This window comes from Eschrichtius robustus, chromosome 11, assembly GCF_028021215.1.
Source record: "Eschrichtius robustus isolate mEscRob2 chromosome 11, mEscRob2.pri, whole genome shotgun sequence".
Lineage (NCBI taxonomy): Eukaryota > Metazoa > Chordata > Mammalia > Artiodactyla > Eschrichtiidae > Eschrichtius > Eschrichtius robustus.
Window position 1 is genome coordinate 99,359,707 of NC_090834.1, and position 23,207 is coordinate 99,382,913.

A 23,207-nucleotide genomic window follows, 5' to 3' on the forward strand; every position below is an offset into this window, starting at 1 on the left:
CTGCATGAACTATAAGTTAATGCAGAAAATGCATGGCAAGAAGCACTAACAGCAAAATCCTTTTATTTTTTTGCTAAGTTATTGTGTTTTTTTTACCTGCAAAGCAAGAGGTATTGATTTAAAAAAGATAAACTCCAACGTACAAATCAGAACTTAGAGGCATTATTACTATGGGCTCTAATTAACTTCCACATCTATTTTAGACTATTTGTTTAATTTTTTGTTTAATTTATTTTTTTTATTTATTTATTTTTGGCTGCGTTGGGTCTTCATTGCTGCGTTCAGGCTTTCTCTAGTTGCAGCGAGCGGGGGCTACTCTTTGTTGCAGTGTGCGGGCTTCTCACTGCGGTGGCTTCTCTTGTTGTGGAGCACGGGCTCTAGGCGCACGGGCTTCAGTGGTTGTGGCACGCGGGCTCAGTAGCTGTGGCTCGAGGGCTCTAGAGCACAGGCTCAGTAGCTGTGGCACACAGGCTTAGTTGCTCCGCGTCATGTGGGATCTTCCTGGACCAGTGCTCGAACCCGTGTTCCCTGCATTGGCAGGTGGATTCTTTACCACTGCGCCACCAGGGAAATCCCTATGTGTTTAATTTTGAATGGAAGGTAACTGTTGTATACTCGGACAACTATCAATAGAACCCCTCCCCCTTCTGTCTATAAGGGTTTATTTTCTGTTTGGTTTTATTAACTGCATGCTTCTTTACATTTGTACTCATCTAAAATGACAGAGTTGTGAATTTAAGTTGAAGGGTACGCCTGTGTTCAACTATTCTTTCATTTTTTTCTGTAGTTTGGAAAAATTTCAAAATATACATGCAAACATAAGCTGGAGTTAGCTAAGTAAAGGAAACGGATCCTCCCACTCCCCCATGACTTGCTACGCGCTAATCACCTGACTTAGAATAAAACACTTTCTCATCCTAGCACCTCCTCCCTGCCCATGCAGATTGCTAAATTAATAGTTAATCCTTTCTGGACTTAGAAATTTAGTACATGCCGTATATTAAACTTCCCATTTGTCCTTGACCTCATGAATCTTTAATGACTCCCTATGACTGCCAAAACCCCCAAAAGTTCTGCCACATATTGGAGGGCTTCCACAAGCTAGCCTCTTCCTACCTTCTGGTTTTATATCCCTCTCCACCATTTCCTGGAATCCACGCTCCAGCCACATCAGCCTACTTGCTATTTCCAAGACACGCATTTACTTTTTGAGTCCATACTTCTGTTCACATTGTTCTCTACACCTTGATGTTCTTCCCCCTCTGCTCCGTCACTGAAATCTCACTTATCTGTCAAGGCCCTGATCAAAAGCCACCTCCTTTACGAAGCACTCTCTGATCCCTCTAGTCAATATTACTGTCCTCTGGTATTTTCCCAGGTGCTTTCATTTTATTCTTCTTTGTTAGCTGTTTACATCTTCCTCTCCTCTAAATTTGTTAAGTTCTTGAAGACAGAAATTCTGTCTTATTTACAAGACATTGCCTAGCAGAGGGCTTGCATATAGTAGAGACTCAATAAATATTTACATAATGAATGAAAATAATTATCATAGTTTACCAGATTCTAGGCAGGGACCATTACTACCTCTTTGTATACCAGAAGCTCTCATATAAGGAGCACGTGATAGATAATGATTGACAGCTTACTATAAACACGAAACCCAATAACCTAGAGACCTTATGGTTTTTAACATTAAACAAAACAAAATAATATAAAACAAGCTTAGCTAAATCAATTAAATATATCAGGTGGGCTACCAGATGGAGGGATGCCACATAACACTGTTTTGGGGGTAGCCCTCGGCCCCTTACTATTACCATCCCAAAGCTGCACAGAACTCAGATTCCCAGGGAAGGAAATAGCTATTGTAAGTATTATATAAGTATTTTCTCTGATTTGTGTGATATGGAATGGTACTTGAACAGAAAGTTTCCATGGGTTAGGAGAGAAAATTCCTAGTACCAGGAAACAATGAATTCTACCACACTCCTTCCATGTAAACACTTTCTGATCAAATTGTACTTTGAGAGGAGAACAACCAATCCAACTCTGTTTAAAACTCCAAAAAAAGTAAACTGATAGGCAATCTTTTAGAAGAAATATAAATGCTGGTCAGGGGGGAGGTTTAAAGTCAGTTTGAATGCCTAATTTCCAAATCGCCTTGGAGATTAGGGTAAAAATGATGTAGGCCACTCTAGCTACCTGATTTACAACAGGGATTCTTCATTTTCCTTCTTTGGCATTTTATATAACGTTGGCATTTCTTTTTTTGGTATGGCAGTCTACAGCAGCGAATGGGCAGAATTTTTAGCCAGAACATCTGGGTTCAAATCTTGGCTCCACCATATAATACATATATGATTTTAGGTAATTACTTAATCTTTCTGTGCCTTAGTTTTCTTTTCTAAAAAACAGAGATAATAATAATACTGTCCTTAGTAGGGATGGGGTGAAGACTGTGTATGTTATACATGTAAAGTGCTTAGGAGAATGCCAGTATATGGTAACCTCTATTAACCGTTAACTATCTTTAGTAATCCAGTATTTTTGCAAGTAATGTATTTTTCATTTGCAAAATATTGTATATGAACCAGCACAATGTCCATAAGTGGTGACTAACCAAGTAAACTACAATCTTTTTCTCTACATATAGATACAGTGAAGATGGTGTTGGTGGGTGAGAGGTGTCCATGCTTAGGTTTCAGAAGATCCCGAAGTCTTTGAAACCATGTGCAAAAAATGACTGTATTAGGTGTGAGTGTGTATTTTTCCAGGGAGGGAATCCATGGCTTTCAACAGAGTCTTAAAGGAGTCTGGGACCTCCAAAGATCAAGAACCACTGCTCAAGTGTCCCATTTTAAAAGGTATGCCCACACTACATATAAGTATGTGGAGATCGAGCTTGAATACTTTTCTTAATAGAAACATTCCCAAATATGTCCTTTTTGTGTGTCTTGATTGCCTCAATATCCTTACATTATATGGTAGTGTAAATGCCCTTTTCAGTAAAATCATTTGCACAGATACACCAATTAGCATATTATTAGGCTTCCCACTCCTTAGTGCTATTTTTGACCTGTAGCTTCCATTTCAGATTTCCTCTAGTATATGAGAACAGATACATATTCTCACATGAGATGAATTGGACTTGGAAATGAATATTTCATTTCTATGAAATATACCACCTTCTAAATGCCTCTTTCTACCTGGTTCCATGGGTACTGATCCTGGAATATCTCCACACCTAACTGCTAAGAATTCCAGAAAAACAATTCCTGAGGGTCAAGTCACACAGACTTTTAGAACAAGTGCAAATAAATACTTCCAGAAGTTCAAAAGAAGACTTTAATTCTGTTCTAATACAGAGAAGTGATTTTTCGTTGTCACTGATTACCTTTTCTCCTTCTTTGGACAGATGGGAAATCAGTTTAACTTTTACTCCTTGGTAATGTCATTTCCTTCAGGCAATGAATTTCAAGTGATTATTATCCCAGTACAGTATAAAAAAGTAACCAAAATAACCTTTGTTTAGTGCTGGTTGAGGTTGTTAACATAGTCTGAAACAGGACCTAGTTCTCCATGACCCATAGCAAATCAGCCTACAGCACGAAGCCCGAGGTGCTCCATCCACACTTGTACCTGTGAAGCAGTCAGGCTGGGAGAGGATGCAGCCGACTGGGCGTGGTGGTGGTACTGCTGTTGCTGCTGTAGCTGCTGTAGTGGTTGTTGCTGTGCTGTTTGTAGTTTGTTTTCAGATTGTGGCAATGGCTGTATTTGGAACTTGTCTGGTTGTTCTTGCTTTACTATCAGGTTCTTCCGAAGCTGTTCAACTACTCTTTTCTACAAAGGACGACAAAAAAGAATAAAATCTATGAGAATATTGTTCTATCTCAGCTGTATAGAAATAGGCAGCAATTATATGCCTCTGACATCTTTTCTGTAACTAGCTTATTCTAGATCTTGTTACATCTAAAATTTACAGATTAGACAACTGAGGGAAAAAACCCATGGCATAAGTAACGTTTTACATCAATCTATAAAGGGAAACGGAGGCACAGATGAGAAGAAAAGCTAATGGAGGTCACATAGCAGAGCTGAGACTCCTTGACTATTATTATTTAGTGTGCTGGGCTGGAAGGGCAGTGTAACGTAGCAGTGAAGACACAACTTTGGAAACATACTGCCTCAATTCAAATTTCAGTTTTGCTACTTACCAGCTATATGATGTTGGTCAAGCCACTTAACCTATCTGTGCCTCAATTTCCTGTTCTTACTGTAAAGATGAGGTGATTAATAATATCCTTAGGATTCTTACGAGTACCAAACTGCCTCACGTAAAGTACTTGGGAACTATGAGTGGCACACACTGTTGGTCATTTGTTTATTTTTTTTGCATCTGATAACATACATACCAGTTATACTACAGTAATTTTTGTTAATCAAACAAACATCATGTATCTAATGGCAGTTTCAAACATTAAAAAGACTTTTAAACAAAGAAACCTTGATCCCAGCACTATGCAATATACACAACAGACACTGTAAATAACTGAAACATGTAACTCACGAGCACTGCTTTGCTGGAACAGGATCTATGAAAACACATACATTTGCTTAGGCAGAGTAGTGTTTTAGCTATACAGGATGAAACTTTTTAATTAAGGTTTTTTGAATTTTCTGTCCTTGTTGAAATCCAAGAAAATGGTGCATTTGGAAACCTTCATTACTATAATAATACATTTCAACGAAAGGTAAGCTCCATGTGGGTACGGATTTATTTTGTTCACAACTAAACTCTGCATCTAGAACTATGGCGGCTAAGTAAATGTCCTCGTTCTCTTCACATGATGTGTGAAGTGATGGAAGCAAAGACCAGCAAATGGCTCAGAGAAAATATAATAACCATTCGGGGTCAGACCTGGGTTCTGACTCTCCTGCCCTAATGGCTGGAAGAAAGTATAAGCAGCACTCCTCGCCTACACTTTCAAGTGAGTTCACCAGCTGAGGTTTGTTATTTCTGACAAAAATAGATTACTGTCTTCTAATATAGATTTAAATAGAGAAGAAGTAAATGAAGATCTTTAAATAAGGGGTTAAGTGAAACCATAAGGGCCAGGTTGATTTCACATTCCTGCCTATGATTCTAACCAACTTCACTACACACACTCTAAAGAATCCAAACCTGCAGGTTACTTCCTTGACATATTTGAACATTAGAACATTTACAAAATGGATTTTTAAAAACTTCAAGTCAATACAAAATACATTCTTGAGAAAAATTTTAATATTTTTATTACTGATTCTTTTTAGGCAATGAAAATATCACATAAAGGCCAATTTGGCGGGGGGGGGGGGTCTGCTATACTTTGCACTCTGCTAGCACCACCTCTTTGAGCAGTTAAATATTAAAAAGAAAAGATGTAAAGTCCAAAGTCTTTCCAGAAACCATCTGCAGAATACTAAAAATGCAAATTAATAAAAAAGTTCTTATAAAAATAACTTTCCAGTCTTCAAAATCCTATTTCTCAAGTGTAAGACTCAGAGTAATTGAATAGATATAGTTTAAGAGAAGGGGAAGTAACAGTAGTGGTGGCATGGATAATTCTGAGTATCACATGTAGACTTTATTGCTTGGTGACTGCCAGAACAATAAGACATTTAACAATTAAGTAATTATTTAGAGTTGCTTTCAGTCCCCCTCCCCAACATATTAGTCACCATTAATCAAACATATTAACAAACTAGCTAAAGTACAGCATCATTCTTAGTCCCTTTACCAAAACAAAAACAAAACCCCCCAGCTCAAATCAGGGGGAGGAGAGAAACCAGGAGGAAATAATACAAACACAAATGTGACACTTGCCAAAAAATAAACTTTGAACAAAAACAGCACAGGAAACTAAATAATTACTATACCAGACACAAAAGGAAAGGGTGTTTTTCTCCTCTATAGCCGTTTTTAGGAAATACAGTGTGCTCTCCTACTTACTGCCTAACCGGGGTGAACTAGAAGCAAGAGACAAAGCTTGGAACCCACTCCCAGTGTTTTGTACAACAGAAGGGAACAGTAGGGGAAGGAACAAGAAAGGGACGCAGGCTAGAGTACTCTGAAGCCATATGGCTAGAGCAAGGTGACCACCAATCAGAACCCGAATCAGGAACGTGGGAGTCAGTGAGTCACCATGCATTCACAACTGTTCCTCCCCCAGGGCCTGAAACAAAGCGAGGAGGGGAGATGGGATCAAAATACTCGCAAATTTTCATTAGTCCTTGAGAAGAGGAAAAAAAGAAGAAAGAGAGACAGAGCTGTGCAGATTGGACACGGGTCAGATCATATGAGGTGGGTAATGCTTTCTTTGAAAGAAGGCGCTGGCATATTTCAGAGAACCGCTCAGAAATGCATTGCCCTGGCAGTCCTTGCTGTGTTCACCAGAAGACTAGAAGAATACCCAGAATATAGTTGTGCATGTCTATGAAATTTTTTTAAAAATCAAGGGTCAGGGGAAGCACTGATGCCTTCTGTCAAATAAACTATTCACTGCATTTTGAAAACCAATGATCTGAAGTTAGGTGAGCTCTGCAGTGGAGGCACTCCTTAGGTGTACAGAGAGAGACCCTGCACACTCTTTTAAGGACCGACTAATAAAGGAGAGTTGCCCTGAGCAGTAACTGGCTTTTCTAGGTTCCACAATCCAGTCTTGTTCTAATTCAGTCTTGCAGCTCTGGCAAATACAACAGTCACATTAACTCCAGCAGGACCCCGATCTGGGTCAGTACCAGCTCTGGGTGGCGGTGAGAGAATACAGCTATAATATCTCATAAATTTTAGCTTGTAGTATCAAGCAAAGTTCTTAAGAAGCCTCTCATCTCCACAGGAAGTGAAAATATATTCTTCTACCATTTCTTTGTCTTAAACAAAGAAATCATGACTTCTGCTGGTCACTGATGAAAGTTACACTGGCCTAAACAACTGGATATTTTCAATGTTGTTCACGTATAAAGGAGACCTTTAAACATAGCTAATTATCTTGGAAACTTATCCTGAAGCTTTCAGAAAAGGCTAAGTCTCACAAACTGGCCATTCATCACTCACTAACAAGTTAATGAGAGCTAAAAAAGGGGGGATAAAGCAATTACACTCCAATAAAGTGTTAAAAAAATAAAATTAAAATTAAAAGGGGGGGTGGGGAACAAAAGAAATGAAAAAGGAAAAGCTGGAAAGAATGAAGGCAGGAGAGAAAAGTTAACAATTTATTACCTTCTCTCCTTAATATATTTTCTATAAACAACAGGCCAATGTGCCAGGCATCCAGAATGGCAAGTACCGCCCTCCTCAATTCATCTGTCAAGAACTGCTCCATAAACCCAGAATGTGATTCCAAGCCTCCAATTCCCTTGACATTCGCATCGCTAGGTTTCATCAGGGCTTGTTCAGGCAGAAGGGTTCACAGAGCCTCTGACACTTGAAGTCACAGTTTCTGAGACAGGTAGTCACCGTGATCAATATTGTGACATTCAGCGATACTATCAACGTGTTCACACGACAGCAAGACAGATTCCAAAGAAAAACACAGAAATTTATCAGTCCGATTCAACAGAAAATAGGGTTCATTCTTCTGTTATGGAAGTCAATCATTCCAAGTGCCATGGCCTTGGTCAATACAGAAGGGAGATGGAGTGGTGGAAGAACAGCCCCTACCCCTCCAATCGAGCCACCAATTTATTTCCATCCAATCCTCACACAAATTTTAGAAAGCTTCTCTCAAAAGCAAATGCAGGCACAAGCCCTGTCCTCCACAACTGGACGCTGGTGCTTCAAGGCTCTGTTTTTCCACACAGTCACTCTGCTTGCTTGTGTTCCACCCAGCATTATCTGTTCTTGAATCAATTATGAGAGGGCCACATCCACCCAGACATCTTCCTACACAGTATTGCCTTAAAAATTCATCCTTGTTTCCTCTATGATCAACCACACAATCAGAAAATATAACCTTCCCCCTCATACCAGAAACTGGTAGACTTGTAACTTGTCACAAATCCAGAAAGTCAAGAACAAACCCTACCCATCTTCATACCTAAAATGCAATGAAAAATCTTTCCAGGTCTTCAGACTCACCAATTGCCCAAATGAAACCGGGGATACTAAATTTTTTGGGTGCATAAAAACTAACATGGAGAAATTTACATTTGTTAATAAAATCAGAATTTACCCAAAGAGAGGAGAAAAAAAACCTTTCTACTGTCCAACTGAAAGTCAACCAACTGTATTTATAAGTAACACCAATATTCAACAACACTGAAGATGCAGGAAAGAGATTACATGAGTCTTCAGAACGCTGCCTCATAATTATCCTCTAAAGAATAGGGTATGTTACTGGCATAACATTAATGACAAAATTACAATCCAGAGTAAAAGGTATGTGCTGTTTAAAGGAAACAGAAAATTAAGTGAAGATTCCACCATTTTATGAACAAAGACACAGGAACAAGAAGCAATAAACTCAAAATAAGCTCCTTCTTGATGTACTATATTACTGAAATTCAATGAGAGGGTATGTACTTAAGTTATTAGAGGGAATGTTTAGGGGAGACACACAGGATAGAATTCTGACAGGGGAGTAGGAGGAAAAATATTGGTGGCAGCATCTATAAAAACATACTTAGGGGAATTTCCTGGCAGTCCAGTGGCTAGGACTCAGGGCTTTCATTGCCAGGGCCCGGGTTCAATCCCTGGGTCGGGCAACTAAGATCCCGCAAGCTGCGGGGCACGGCCAAAAAAAAAAAAATATGTGTGTGTGTGTGTGTATACACACACACACACACACACACACACACATATACATGCATACTTAGATAAAAATAATTGTTTCATTCATTTTGTAAGGCACTAGAAGGTTTTCCCCCAAAGTCTCCGATATTCAGTTTCAGGGTTAGAATTAGACAAATAGCTTCTAACCTTATAAGCCTTTTTTAAAAGGAATATATTCTTGAAAAACACTACCTGTTTGACAGAGCAGTATCTACAACCTCATCTTATACAGTGAACTGTGTATGTTGTCTACTAAAGAGGATTTGTTTGGTCATAGAGAGTTGGGAACATAGATATTTTATAGTTATTCACAAGGTGTCATGGAATTTGAACAGTACAATTTAGATGAATTAAGGAACAGCAGCAGTTGGAATTATCAGGGTTCTTTTTTCAGTAAAGTTCAAAATTCTCTACATGGATGCTTAACAGATGGTGGAGAATGCATAAGCCATGATACTGATTAGACTTTGGCTTCTTTAATTAAAAAAATATTCTTTGGGGTTTACTCTTCCTTCAAAATACACACACACACACACACACACACACACACACACACACACACACGCTGATATGTATATCAATAGGTTTTACATCCCATCTCCACAGGAGATTAGACCTCTTATTCATATCAATGGGATTTATATCCCATTTCCATTGGGGATTAGACCCTTTATTTGGCAGCCTGATTGAAACGCAGTTTACTTTTTTCTTATTTAGCTCATTCACGCTCTAATAGGTAAACTCAACCCCACCTTCCCCCAACTCCTTATGCATGACTATAAAGGACTGCTAAGACTGCTATAGTCAAACTTTTGTCTAAATCTAGGAACCCTTCTAAGAACCTGGGGACTGTCCTTAATTTGCATCAAACAAGAAAAAGTGTAGCTGTTTACTCAAGAGAGATGGGTCCCTGGAGAACTACAGTGCTTCAATATGTAACATACCCAGATGCTAGGACAAAATAGTACCAACATAGAGACAGACTAGAAAAGAGCACTGCATGATGGGAATTGTAATATATTTCTCTATAATAAAAGACGAACGAAGCCAAAATCAGAACCCAGTTTGCTTGCATTTACGTTCTCTCTGTTTCTTTGAAGTACTAAGCTATACCGTCCTGCTTGCTTCAGAAAGATGTTGAAGATCAAATGAATTAATGGTGGGGAGTGCTTAGGAAATTGTTGAGGGCAACGTGAAAATCGCAGATGATAACCCATGAAAAACACAATTTCTCTAGTGTGAATTCTCCGTTAAGAGCAGCAGCTAATTAAATGTGACTTTTCAATGTCAATTATCTTTCAATCATTTTATTTTTAACACCTAGTCGAACATTTTATGTTTGCTCAAACCTCGTTTTTTTTTTAAACGAGAATCACCAAAAAAAGTACAATTAAGAAAGAATGCTACCTGTTGCCTTTTTATCTCAGAAATCAAGGTCATTAGGGAATATTTTCCTGTGTAGAAATCGAGGTACGGCCCAGATTTCTTATACCTTCATTAGTGGTTCAGGGCCATATTCTGAATGCATAAAATAGATGTCCAATTTAAATGTAACCTGACCCAGCAAAGACCCTAGATACAGTAATGAGAACAGCAGAAAAAAACATAAGAACCATTTATAATCTGCGCAATTTAGCTGTTTGCTAATATAAAAAAGTGTCTGAATCACTGTGTTTGTACCACAGTGAGACACGACACAAAGGCTATTAATTTGTAAATTAAACTCCAGTTCAGTAAAATGCATGGCCCTCTGTAACTATCTGTTACAAACCTGCACATACCACCAGCTTGTCATTCATCATTCTACGGCTCTACCCCACAACTTAAAAAGCAGCATTGCCTTGTTAATGTCAGAGCTGTCCCATACACTATAGAAATTCTCTCACTGCTCTGCCCTGAAGCTGCTATGGTTTTCCTCACAAAAGAAATATGATTGGAAATGGCTGCACAGTAGCTGTCCCTGAGAAGTTGGATATGAAAATACACTTTAAGCACAGTAATGATCCTAAAATGGGGGGAGGGAAAAGGAAGAAGAAAACCAAAAACCTGTATTATTTTACAAAATACTGCTCAGATACAACAGATTGTTTTGCTTACTCCAAGCCCTGGGTACAACTGGAGATAATGTAGAAAGCCCTCTTTTCACAGAAACACAAGACATAATCAGATTCTGGGAGAGGTAAATATAGTAGATTATCTAACCAAATTCTACGCAGAATACACGTACTAAGTCACGGATCAATCATTTCCAAAGGCAAGGATATATTTTAACAATCCTCAATTCTGCAGTTTTTGCTTAAAAGAGAGAAAAAAGACAAGAGTATTAGAACAATATACTGTGTCAGGCAGGATATATCAGGTAGAAAATATTTTTTGATAAAATGTAATGTTTACCTTACGTTTAAACAAAAGTAGGCCTTATAAATCACAAAACAATGATATTCTGAATAAGTATTTTAACAAAAGTACAACCTGAACAATACTCTTGATGCTTAAAAACATGTTTTTTATCATCTGCCATAATAGGATAAACACGTAGATTAAAAGGTTCCAAAGCTACTGAATGAGTATCTCTTAATTTCACAAAAAGTATTCAGCATTTCAGTAGTTCATCACCAAGTACTTGTTAAAATCACTTAAAGAAAAAAAATGAACAGTGTTACATATTTACTTTCTGACAATGCCCCACATAAAACAACAGAGGAAGCAATTCCATCACCTACGTAGGCTGCCAAGATGAGGGATAGTCAACTTCAAGGGATTGGACCTTCCAAGACACATGACAGAGGATGATTTGCACTACTTTGTATTTAGTCTGAGTTTTCTGCATCAGAAACAGAAGAAACCTGAACTCATCTTTCAGAATTTCAGAGCAGGTTTGATTTTTTTGTTTTAAACTGTCAGTACTAGAAATTTTATTAAAGAGAGAGAGATTCAGCAATATAGGAAAAAAGCATGAACAAAGCATTTTGTTAAAAATTTTAAATCTTTATTAAATCTGAGGTGTGAAGAAAAACATTTTTCATAGGTTATGAAAATTACTAAATCCGATTCACAAATCTCTACACAAATATTTCAAGTCTTTACACATACACACCTACACACGCAAGCACATACTCTTAACTTTCAGAAAAGATGGAATGGCCACAGTAAAAATGATTTGTTATTTTTATCTTCTTTTAGCATATTTTTTAGTACTGAAGGTGTAGCTCACTCTTTACTATACTGTTCTCCAGTTTCCACATCCAACAAAATTACCGAGGTGCAGGGCCAAAAGAGAAGAGGACATTGTACTGAACATAAGATACGTCCCCCTTTTTTTTTTTTTTAAATAGACAATTTTTTTTATTGTAGCCTGCTTTTCATTTTTTTTTTTATTTTTTTATTTTTTCACTGAAGTATAGTTGATATACAATATATATAAGTGTACAATATAGTGATTCACAATTTGTAGAGGTTCTATTCCATTCAAAGCTATTATAAAATATTTGCTATATTCCCCGTGTTGTACAATATATTCTTGTAGCTTATTTTATACCTAAGAGTTTGTACCTCTTAATTCCCACTCCTATATTGCCCCTCCTCCTTCCCTCCTCCCACTGGTAACCACTAGTTTGTTCTCTGTATCTGTGATAGACTTAATTTTTTAAAGCAATTTTAAGTTCACAGTAAAACTAAGTGGAAAGGGACTTCCCTGGTGGCGCAGTGGTTAAGAATCCTCCTGCCAATGCAGGGGACACAGGTTCGAGCCCTGGTCCGGGAAGATCCCACATGCCACAGAGCAACTAAGCCCGTGCGCCACAGCTACTGAGCCTGCGCTCTAGAGCCCACAAGCCACAATGACTGAGCCCGTGAGCCACAACTACTGAGCCCACGAGCCACAACTACTGAAGCCCGCGCGCCCAGAGCCCGTGCTCCACAACAAGAGAAGCCACTGCAATGAGAAGCCCGTGAACTGCAGCAAAGAGTAGCCCCTGCTTGCTGCAACTAGAGAAAGTCCACGCCCAGCAACAAAGACCCAACGCAAACAAAAATCAATCAATCAATCAGTCAATTTATTTTAAAAAGACAATGATGATATAATCACTGCACACCTATTAAAACAGCTAAAAAAAAAAACTGAGTGGAAAGTACAGAGAATTCCCACATAGCCCCTGCTCCCCCACCCACAGTCTCCCTATCAGCAGTCCATCAGAACGGAACATTTGCTAAAACTGATGAACCTACATTGGCACATCATTATCACCCCAGATCCATAGTTTACACTAGAGTTCACTCTTCTTTTAAAAACTGAAGGATAGTTTATTTACAATGTTGTGTTAGTCTCTGGTGTACAGCAAAGTGATTCGGATATACATATATATACATATTCTTTTTCATATCCTTTTCCATTATAGGTTATTACAAGATATTGAGTATAGTTCCCTGTGCTCTACAGTAGGACCTTGTTGTCATCTATTTTATATATAGTATTTGAATCTGCTAATCCCAAGCCCCTAATTAATCACCCCCTTTCCCCTTTGACAACCATAAGTTTGTTTTCTATGCCTGCGAGCCTGCTTCTGTTTTGTAAATAAATTCATTTGTATTTTTTTTTTTTTTAGATTCCACATATAAGTGATACCATATGATATTTGTCTTCGTCTGACTTACTTCACTTAGCATGATAATCTCTAGGTCCATCCACGTTGCTGCAAATCATATCATTTCATTCTTTTTTATGGCCGAGTAATATTCCGTTATACATATATATATGTATATATATATATATGTGTATATATATATATACGTATATATATATATATGTATATATATATATATTTATACACCACATCTTTTTTATCCATTCATCTGTCAATGGACATTTTGGCTACTTCCACAACTTTTTGGTTATTGTAAATAGTGCTGCTATGAACACTGTGGTGCATTATCTTTTCAAATTAGAGTTTTCTCTGGATATATGCCCAGGACTGGGATTCCTGGATCATATCGTAGCTCTATTTTTAGTTTCTTATGGAACCTCCATACTGTTCTCAATAGTGGTTGCACCAATTTACATTTCTACTAACAGTGTAGGAGTGTTTAGGGTTCACTCTTAATGTTGTACATTCTATGGATTTTGACAAATGTACAATGACATGTATCCACCACTGCAGTATCACATGGAATAGTTTCATTGCCTAAAAATCCTCTGTGCTCTGTGTATTCATCTCTCCCTCACCCAACCTCTGGCATCCACTGATCATTTAACTGTCTCTATAATTCTGCCTTTTCCAGAATGACATATGTTGGCATCATACAGTGGCCTTTTCAAATTGGCTTCTTTCACTTAGAAATACATATTTGTTCTTCCATGTCTTTTCATGGCTTGATAGCTCATTCTTTTTACCCCTGTATAATATTCCATTGTCTGAATATACCACAGTAGTCTCGATTTTTAGATACAGTCTAATGCGGCAGCTGGTGAGTTCTACAATGATTACAATAAAAACAGCAGCAATAATATCAAATAGATATTACCTGCCAGGTAAGACACTAAGGATCTGAGCACCTAAGTGACTTGACCTAGGTCTCAAGTTATGGGCAGAGTCAGACTTAGAAGTTCTAGTTCCTGGTATCTAATTTCTTATCTCTCCCCTCCCCCCATTATTTTACTTGCTGGTAAGGACTTGAAGCTCTCACATCTATATACTGTATAATATGGCAAGCCACAAAAGCACCTAGTAAAAAAACCTTTAAAAAAAAATACCCCCTCCTCCACACCATTCTGCTTTTAGGAAAAATAAGTAGAGAGGCAGTATAGTGCAGCAAAAAATAATACAAACGGTCAAGAAATCTGGGTTCTGGTCACATATCTGTCACTACACTAGCTTTGTGACCTTGAGTAAGTTATTTACCTGATCTTGGTCTCAGTTTCTCCACTCAGTCTTCAATATTCTCTTCTGTTAAAATTCTGTGAATCTCTAAATAACAAGAATACAATCTCTTGATCTTTACTTTCCACCTCTATAAGCACAGTACACAGAAAACTGATGATATTGATCAAAAATGATGATATTGACACACTACAAAGAAGCTAAATCATTAAAGAATAGTTTCATTCAGGGATTAAAACTTCACATGGGGCTTCCCTGGTGGCGCAGTAGTCGAGAATCTGCCTGCCAATGCAGGGGACACGGGTTCGAGCCCTGGTCTGGGACGATCCCACATGCCGCAGCGCAGCTAGGCCCGTGAGCCACAGTTACTGAGCCTGCGCGTCTGGAGCCTGTGCTCCGCAACAAGAGAGGCCGCGACAGTGAGAGGCCCGCACACCGCGATGAAGAGTGGCCCCCGCTTGCCACAACTAGAGGAAGCCCTCGCACAGAAACGAAGACCCAACACAGCCATAAATAAATAAATTAATTATAAAAACAAAAAAAAACAAAAAAACTTCACATGAACAGTGGTCAAGCAGGTAATGCATGTGAATGAAGAAGGCCAGCTATGAGACAATAGAGAGTGATGGGAACTAAAGTCAACTGGAGAGGGAATGACCTGTCTAAAGGCACTAATGTAAGAATTGCTTTTAACATTGTTAAAATATCTTTGTTACTTAGATTAAGCCCGTGGGTTACCAGTTTTCAACCCCTAGGCAGTAACTACATTCATTGAACTGTAGCTCCTAGGAGAGGAATCAGTCGTCACTTAGGAATTTTTTCAACAATAAAAGGTGAGTCAAAAAAGAATTTCAGATAACCAGAAAATTCAAATGGCTTTCCTGTTAAGCAAAATCTTAGCATTGTTAAACAGCTGGGTTATGACTTTAGTGGGAAGAAGCACAGACGTAAAAGCAAGTGATAAATGGGTATTAAGAAAAATATGGTAAGATAAAATATCTTAAGATATGAGAGACAACAATATACAAAATATAAAAGAATAAAAAATTTAGTAACATGTTCCATAATTGTGCCAATTTTATCCAAACAGCTTAAAGTACCTGACAGACAATTTAACCTCCTCCCATCATGTAACACCGATGCAAGAATGAGCTGGAATCAGTTTCTCTACCACCGAACCGTAGCTGTCCCTAGGGCTGAAGAAAGCAGCTGTTTAAACAGCCACACTGTAGAGGTCAGAAAAATGAAAACTACCTTGTTGAAGCTGTCCAGGGAATTATAGTAAGCAAAACATAATCATCAGACTTGGAATCCAACCAGAACACTGGAAACAACTCCTACACTTAACTGGTTCTTGTTTCTGAGTACTGGGGATTTTTCAAAATCACTTAGTTTACATGATTAAGGAAAAGGAACTTATGTTATAAACGTATGTATTCATTAATAATTTTTCAAGAATCTTACTTTCTGAGTGAACCCTAAATGAAAAATGATGATACCATTTTCACAAACATTTCCTTATAGTGTGATTTTTTTAGTTTAAACAATCATACAAAGTTTATATAGCACTTTATAGTTGTAAATTTTCACACCCTCTTATCAAATAAGATTCTCACGACTACATGGGGCGAATTAAGGCAACTGTCTTTGATTCAGACAGGGAAACTGAGGTGACTGACGACTAACCAAAAGTTATGCAGTTACCTAACAGTAAAAAGGGCACTAGAATATGGAATCCCTCTCCTCTGGAAAACTAGTCTGTTTTTCTTTTGCGCTTAGTCTAGTTTCACTTGCTCATAGGGTTCCTGCTATGTGCAGAGGGCTCGCACCCGGCACTCCTCACCAAAGCTCCCAGTGCGAAAAGCTGGAAAACTAGTCTGAATGAAGCTCTGTTCACTGAACAAAGAGCTGGAGCTCATTTGTCTGAGCCAATACTTCTGGGGCCAATAGGAGGTTGGATGATATCCAAGTGGACTGACTAAATGTAGAGTATACTGGTGTGGGGAGCTTGGCCAGGGGGAGAGATGTCCTTTGTTGGACATCCGTCTCTAGATATAGTTAACTGTCGGGAAACAAAGACAGGCTGTCAAAAGCCAAGGAAGAAGAATAACCTGTGCAACAAACTGAAGGGGCCAAGCAGGAGAGGAGCCTGAGGATGCGGTCAAGGTAGGAATTGGGACAGCCGGAGATGAAGCATGGATGGCTCGAGAGATGGGTCTGGAGCAAGTTATACCAAGAGTGACCATCCTAAGGCAAATTTCCTATAAGCTCTGAGCACCAGAAGGGCTGAGAATGTTCTTAAAGGGATTGGGCAGTGCTGGAAAACTTGCTCCAAAATGCCAGAGAGACTGTATTTCTATCATCAAAGATATTCTCTCTGACGGCTGAGGAGGGATACACGCTGGAGCCAACACAACAAGAATGATACGCTTCCTCATCTATGGAGTATGATGGACAATTTTAAGATTCTGTTGCTAACCTTCTACCTCAAGCCAAAAACTTCAATTCTGGAACAATGACTTCAATTTAATAAATGTAATGGATGCTGGCAACATTTAGACTGGTAAAATAGTGGGTTCCAGTATTCAAGGGAGTAAATCACAGCAAACTTTACATACCAGCCACTAATATAGAGCTGGACTTAAAATTTTTATTCACTAACAGATTTATCCTACTGCCATAAAAACTATACAGCTATTTTGCTTTTAAAATAGAGCACAGATGAGCAAAACCCATATGCAAAGGGGCTGGGGAAATAACATTATAAACCACACAGAGAGGTTTTAAAATCAGCCTCCCTGCTTTCAGAGCCGCTGCTAGGAATCCTGGCTGCCCCTCCCTCACCGCCACGCAAGACCAGGGCTCAGTCAATAAGACTGCTGTGCGAGTGACACAGCCATCACTTCTGCTTAGTCTCCACAGGCCTAATGTATGTGATGCTGAATTTACTTATCTCAGTAGGCTGCACAGGCTCGCCAGGAATGGTTATATTTTAGACTTTGTAAGAAAAAGACGTCAGGGGTTTTGTTGTTGTGGCATCATTCTGCAACACCTTATTTCAACTCTGTGCTGAGCTGGCAAAAGCACTCAATCAACCCGGCTCCATAATCCAGCTCCACTTACCCTTCAGATGTTCCAGTAGCAGGATGAATTCGCAATACTCACTGGCAACGTGACATACTAGTACACAGATTTGTCCACTCATCACACCCTTTGAATGTCTCCTTGCTCCTTCTCTGTCCTTGTACCTCCGAGCTGTCATTTTCCTTTCTAAATATTTCCTGTGATATTTTCATCCAAAGGAACTAAGGATCTAACTCCATCTCGAGCCCACCGAAATGTGTGTAAGAACAATCTGTGCAATATGGACATCCCGGGAGAAAAACCCATCAGACGGTATTTGGGCTTTCTACAGCCTACTCTGCTTAGATGCTGAGAATGAGAAGAGACGGTTGTTTCCATCCCCTTTAAAAGAACCCAGTTTATTTAAGGGTGGCTGTAAGGGCAAGCACGACAGACCTGCTTGGAGAAGGCAAGGGTATTTGTCGTCTGACGGATACAGTAGAATGGACCTACTCGTATGCAGGCTGTCAGCCTTGCCACTAATCAGAAGGGGGAAAGCATCTTTAGGAAAAGAAAATGGAACAAATTGAGTGGAAAAGAAGAAGTGACACAAAAGCACAATGTTTAACAAGCAGCTTTTCTTGATGGTTGAAGGTGCTCCTTTCCTGAGACTTCTTGTAATAGGAAGGAATCATTCCTACACAGGGGTGCATACCTATACTTCTTCACAGGGTGTTTGTTTGTGTGACAGTTATACTGTCATAATTTTAGATGGTTAAACCTCTGCTCCAGGGTTTATAAAAGATCAGAGCACTTGTCACTCTTGGTGCAGGTAGAGTGAGATAGAGTAGTTGAGCAGTTCATTTTTCTTTATAATTACACTCCATTAACCTTCCACATGAGAGCTCCCCTGTGCCTTCATACCAGCAGCACCAACTGGCTGCATTTGATAAGGCTCTACAGAGTCTGCAAGACCAGCACATGTAACAAAAGGAACACTTTAATACTGCAGACTTAAGCAGAAGCTGAATGCAGCTCTGCAGCTCCCCTACTTATTGGCACACATATTCAGCTCAATTATACATGTGTAGACAAAAACAAACCCAAACCGTAAAGTCTTGAAACCAGCAAACAGATGATGGGAGCTTATCCAAACCAAAAGTGATTCAAAATCTTCTGATAATCTTTACAATATTAAAACCCCAAATTTATTACTATTTTTCTAACCTTTGATAATGTGGCATCCTATAAGAAATGTACTCAATATACTAAAGCTTACAGGGTGACACAATCACTGGGTGATCTGTATTACAATTAGATCACTTTGGTGTCTGCAAGCTGCATGTTGTGAAGGTAATTTACTCAAGTATTTCTCCTTAGGTATCTCTCAGTAACTCATTTAAAAAATTGGTTAAGAACTAGCACTAAGTCCATCCTTATCCTCCTTGACAGTGCACGTATAACTGATTTCCCTTTTCCCTTGAGAGAGAGAGAGAAAAAGAGACCTATCCCATTAATAACGCATTCTCCTGCAGTTCTTAATGCAGTGCCCTGAACGCTTCTTTCCATCCGTAGATTAGTGCTCCTACCCTGAGCAAAGACCAGGTGGTACATGCTTGAGCAGATAAAACGAAAGCCAGTTTGGGAAATAGGTGCTGGCACAATTCATCTTGAATAGGTTCCCAATTATTGGGGAAACAAAAAGCAGCCAAATTTATACCTCTGCTCTAACCAATGGCATCCACAGCCCTCACAGCATCTCAGAATAAGGTTTCCACCATTGTAGTTTGTGTTTTTGGATACATCCCTAACCACAGCGACCTAAGGAAGGTCGACAGGTACCTTGATAATGCTACTCACTACTAACTCGCTTTCTTTGGCAAATGTATGCACTGAGAGTGTTGGTCTATGGTAAGTGTAATCTGACCATCAGAAAATTTAAGTACAAGAATTCAGTGGTACAGCATTTTCTTCATCAAATGTTACATTTTAAACACTTTTCTAGAGATATAAACTACAGCAAAACCTTGTTTTTGAAAATTAATGAGATACTTAGTACTTCTGAAAGTATCTGGCAGAGAAATGATTGTTTGCATTTACATTTTGAAGATGGATGACTGGATGTGGGAATTCCACTACACTCCTTTTTTTTTTTTAATGCTTTACATATGAAACTGAAGGATTTTTCCACTAATATTTTTCTTTTGCTTGATACCATTACAAACTCACGTTACTTTATGTTTGTATGACACTTACCACCATGGTATCCTTTTTAAAAAATTCTCTTCTTAACCCAAATATCAGATTTGTCTTGCAACTAAATAGTTCATAATTCTTTAAAACCCAGTATCAAAGACATAATTTTAAGATTTTCTTGCTGCATATTACATGCTGAAGCATTCAGTATAATAATGCTGAATGACCAAATGCCAAAAGATAAAGCCAGCCCGTGCCTATAGGAACCAGCTCCTGAAAATGTCGGGTTTCAATGTCCAGATCCAGTGACAGATTTCTCTTCTGCCTAATCAGGCATATTTTTCACTTCCTAACGAGTAGAATTTCTTTCACTAAGTACTTATTTTTCAGTTTTAAGAGTGGTAGATGTTAAAATTCCACTCTCTATAACCATGTCAAGAATCAGGCAAAAGCCAATCTACCTGCTCCGGACCTGTGGCTCTGACTCATTGTTGGGCCATCTGTTTATGTGTGCTGCTTGTCTCACAGTGCATATCAACCAGCTGCTGGGCAGACCTGCCTCATGCAGCAAACTCATTCTGCAATTTCAACCTCCCTCACCAGCAATCGGTCCTCTTGTCGGAATCTAAAACTACCACTTCAATCAACTAGAGTCTGATCTTACTCTACTGCTCTTGTACCAAAAAATGATACACCACAGGCCCATGTGCAAACAGGTCATCTCTGAACACTGAGCTCATGAGGAAGACAACAGTTTTGCTCCTATCAAAACATTTTAGTACCATCAGCAGCAATCAGCCTGCTACCCAGAAATATACATGTACTACTGTGGACAGGCTAAAAAGATTACTGAATCCCAGAGGACAAGAGTATGAACTACAAATACAAACCATTCTGGTCTTCTTTGTTTTAAAGATTGGCAACTTATCCAGAGATGGGTTTCCATCTGTGAGATTAGCACACAAATTTAAAGCAGCATTAGAAAAGGTTCTCAGAACATCCTTTGAATCATCCACAACTATCAATTTGCTTGCTGTTTTGCATGCACTTTGCTAATCATTCTTTCATCTTAGATTTAAAAGGATGTCAGGGCCATAATAGGTTGTATAAGGTGTGAAGACATTATTTATTGAATATATCTACAGAGTATGTATTAGATTTTGAGGTATAATATTAAAAAGTTAAATTCTTTAAGAAGTTTATATAGCTATTTCAGGAAACAGAAGATGTGTATGTCAAAGAACTATAACATTTCTTATAGATTATTAAAAGAAAGTACACAATTACCAGAACTAGCTAACAGTCAAATTGTAGATGTTAAAGACTTTAATGTTTTCCTTTTGAAAACAGTAGACTTAAAACTGACCCAAAACTCACCAACTACAATTGTCCAATGATTTTTTAATCCAACCCTTCTGGAACATTTCTACTAGGATATATAAACTTACAGGTCAGATTTTCATTGTTTGTTTCATAGAGGTCACTATGTGTGTTATTTTCTAAATGCAAAACCTATGTTAAAACAAGAATTTAACACTCTAAACTTTGAGTAATGCCACATCAATAGTTCAATAAATCTTAACCATCAAACCTAGACATTTTGCTAATACAACTGAAATAGCACACTGGAACTTATTAGCTGCTTTAAAAGCAGAAACATCATAGAAGTCATGTATAGTTCTGGTAGGGAAGCTGAAGGGAACGTGGAAGTTGAAAAACCATCAAAGTCAAGACAAGCATTCTGTGACTACCAGGGTGGTGAAAATGGGGCAGTGTTTTAGAATTACGTTTTAGAATCAGGGCTCTACAATGTTTTAGAATGGCTAATGATATGGCCATTAGAACTTCCATATCAACAAACTTCTTTTCCAATGAATTACTGCCATGTACTTAACCAATGGGCCCATAGGTTCTAATGAGATAAAACCACGTTCACCTGACCTGAAAAATAAATGAGACTAATAATAAAAGCCACGGTTGTAGTAGCTAATCAGTGCTTCCACCACGTGTCCCACAGCTTCAACAGAACAGCTAATAACACAGGGAAGAAAACAAAAACATTGCTAGCTAACACTGCATTTTTGTACAAGAAAAGAGCAGGAAGGGGATTAGCTGCATTCTTTTTTTTCCCCCTGATGCTTACATTTTAAAAATTCCATTAGTGTCTTGCCAGATTTTCAAGAGAAAAACTGCGTGCATCAGAGTTAACTGGTAAGATAGGCCATGGGAGAATAAAACCAATAAGAAACCTTTCTGTTCTGCACTTCACGGGGCTGTCACTCGTACTAGAAAAACGTCACTTTGAAGCCCTGTTTGCATTCCATTTTTAACTAGAGGGAAGAGGATGGAGGTCTTTGGTTTCTATGACAACCCAGATGGGCCATAATACAAGATACTTACAAATGTTCAATTGCAGGGATGCCAAATCAAATTAAGGCAGAGTTAGCACTACTTCATAAAAACTAGATGGAGGAGAAAACAAAATACTTATGGCAAAATGATGCCATTTCTAGAAGTGGTTCTGAAAGATTTCATGAGGAAATATAAGAAAAAGAGTGGCTATTTTTAGTAAAAACAAATAAAACGGCAAAACTAATATATAAAAATAAAGCTCCAATTTACATGAGTAAATGTTTTCATTACATTTGACTACTGGAAAATTACTACCTCACTTAATGTTTAAAAAAATTCCTCTAAAACAACATGAATTTCATTAGTGATTTAAATCATTACAATCTGGCACACTGGCTGGGCTTTAATGGTAAGTTGAGCTCCTTTGAGCAACTTTTTCCTTTGCTTCATCCTTAAGATCTGTTTCTATATTTGGCTTTCATAAGTAGGGTACTTAGTCCTCAAAATAAATGTGGAATGGCTAATGTTTCAGAAAGGAACTAATTTGTAACTTGTACATACTATAACTTGTGAAATTTATTAACTTTCCAATAGAATACAAGAGTAATCTACTAAATCCCTTTCCATTTATAAATTATGATTCCCCAGCAAACACTTCTAGCTTTTCAAAGCACTATTCTGAAAAAAAGGTATTCATATGTGGCCCTCTTCATTTGAGGGGAAATATGAAATGCTTCATATTCAATCCTAGTAAGTGATCTGATTTAGATTATGATCTTACCAATGGGGCTACATCTTTAACGCCTTTAACATCATAATGAAGAACTATGGACCTGGCCTCCCAAAATGCTGTAAGTGCAAGAATAGACACAAACACATACTGCACACATTTCAGGGAGTTTACAGCCCCA

The 23,207-nt window shown here is 38.3% G+C and overlaps 1 protein-coding gene across 13 annotated transcripts in view; it reads right to left on the reverse strand.

Moving 5' to 3' along the window:
* The window catches only part of PHF21A (PHD finger protein 21A), a 191,373-nt gene that overhangs the window by 51,128 nt on the left and 117,038 nt on the right, over window positions 1-23,207 (reverse strand). For all 13 annotated transcript variants that reach the window (XM_068554476.1, XM_068554480.1, XM_068554481.1 and 10 more), the window contains one exon: window positions 3,640-3,840. In XM_068554476.1, the coding sequence (XP_068410577.1) occupies window positions 3,640-3,840 (201 nt within the window). The remainder of the gene's footprint in view (window positions 1-3,639; window positions 3,841-23,207) is intronic.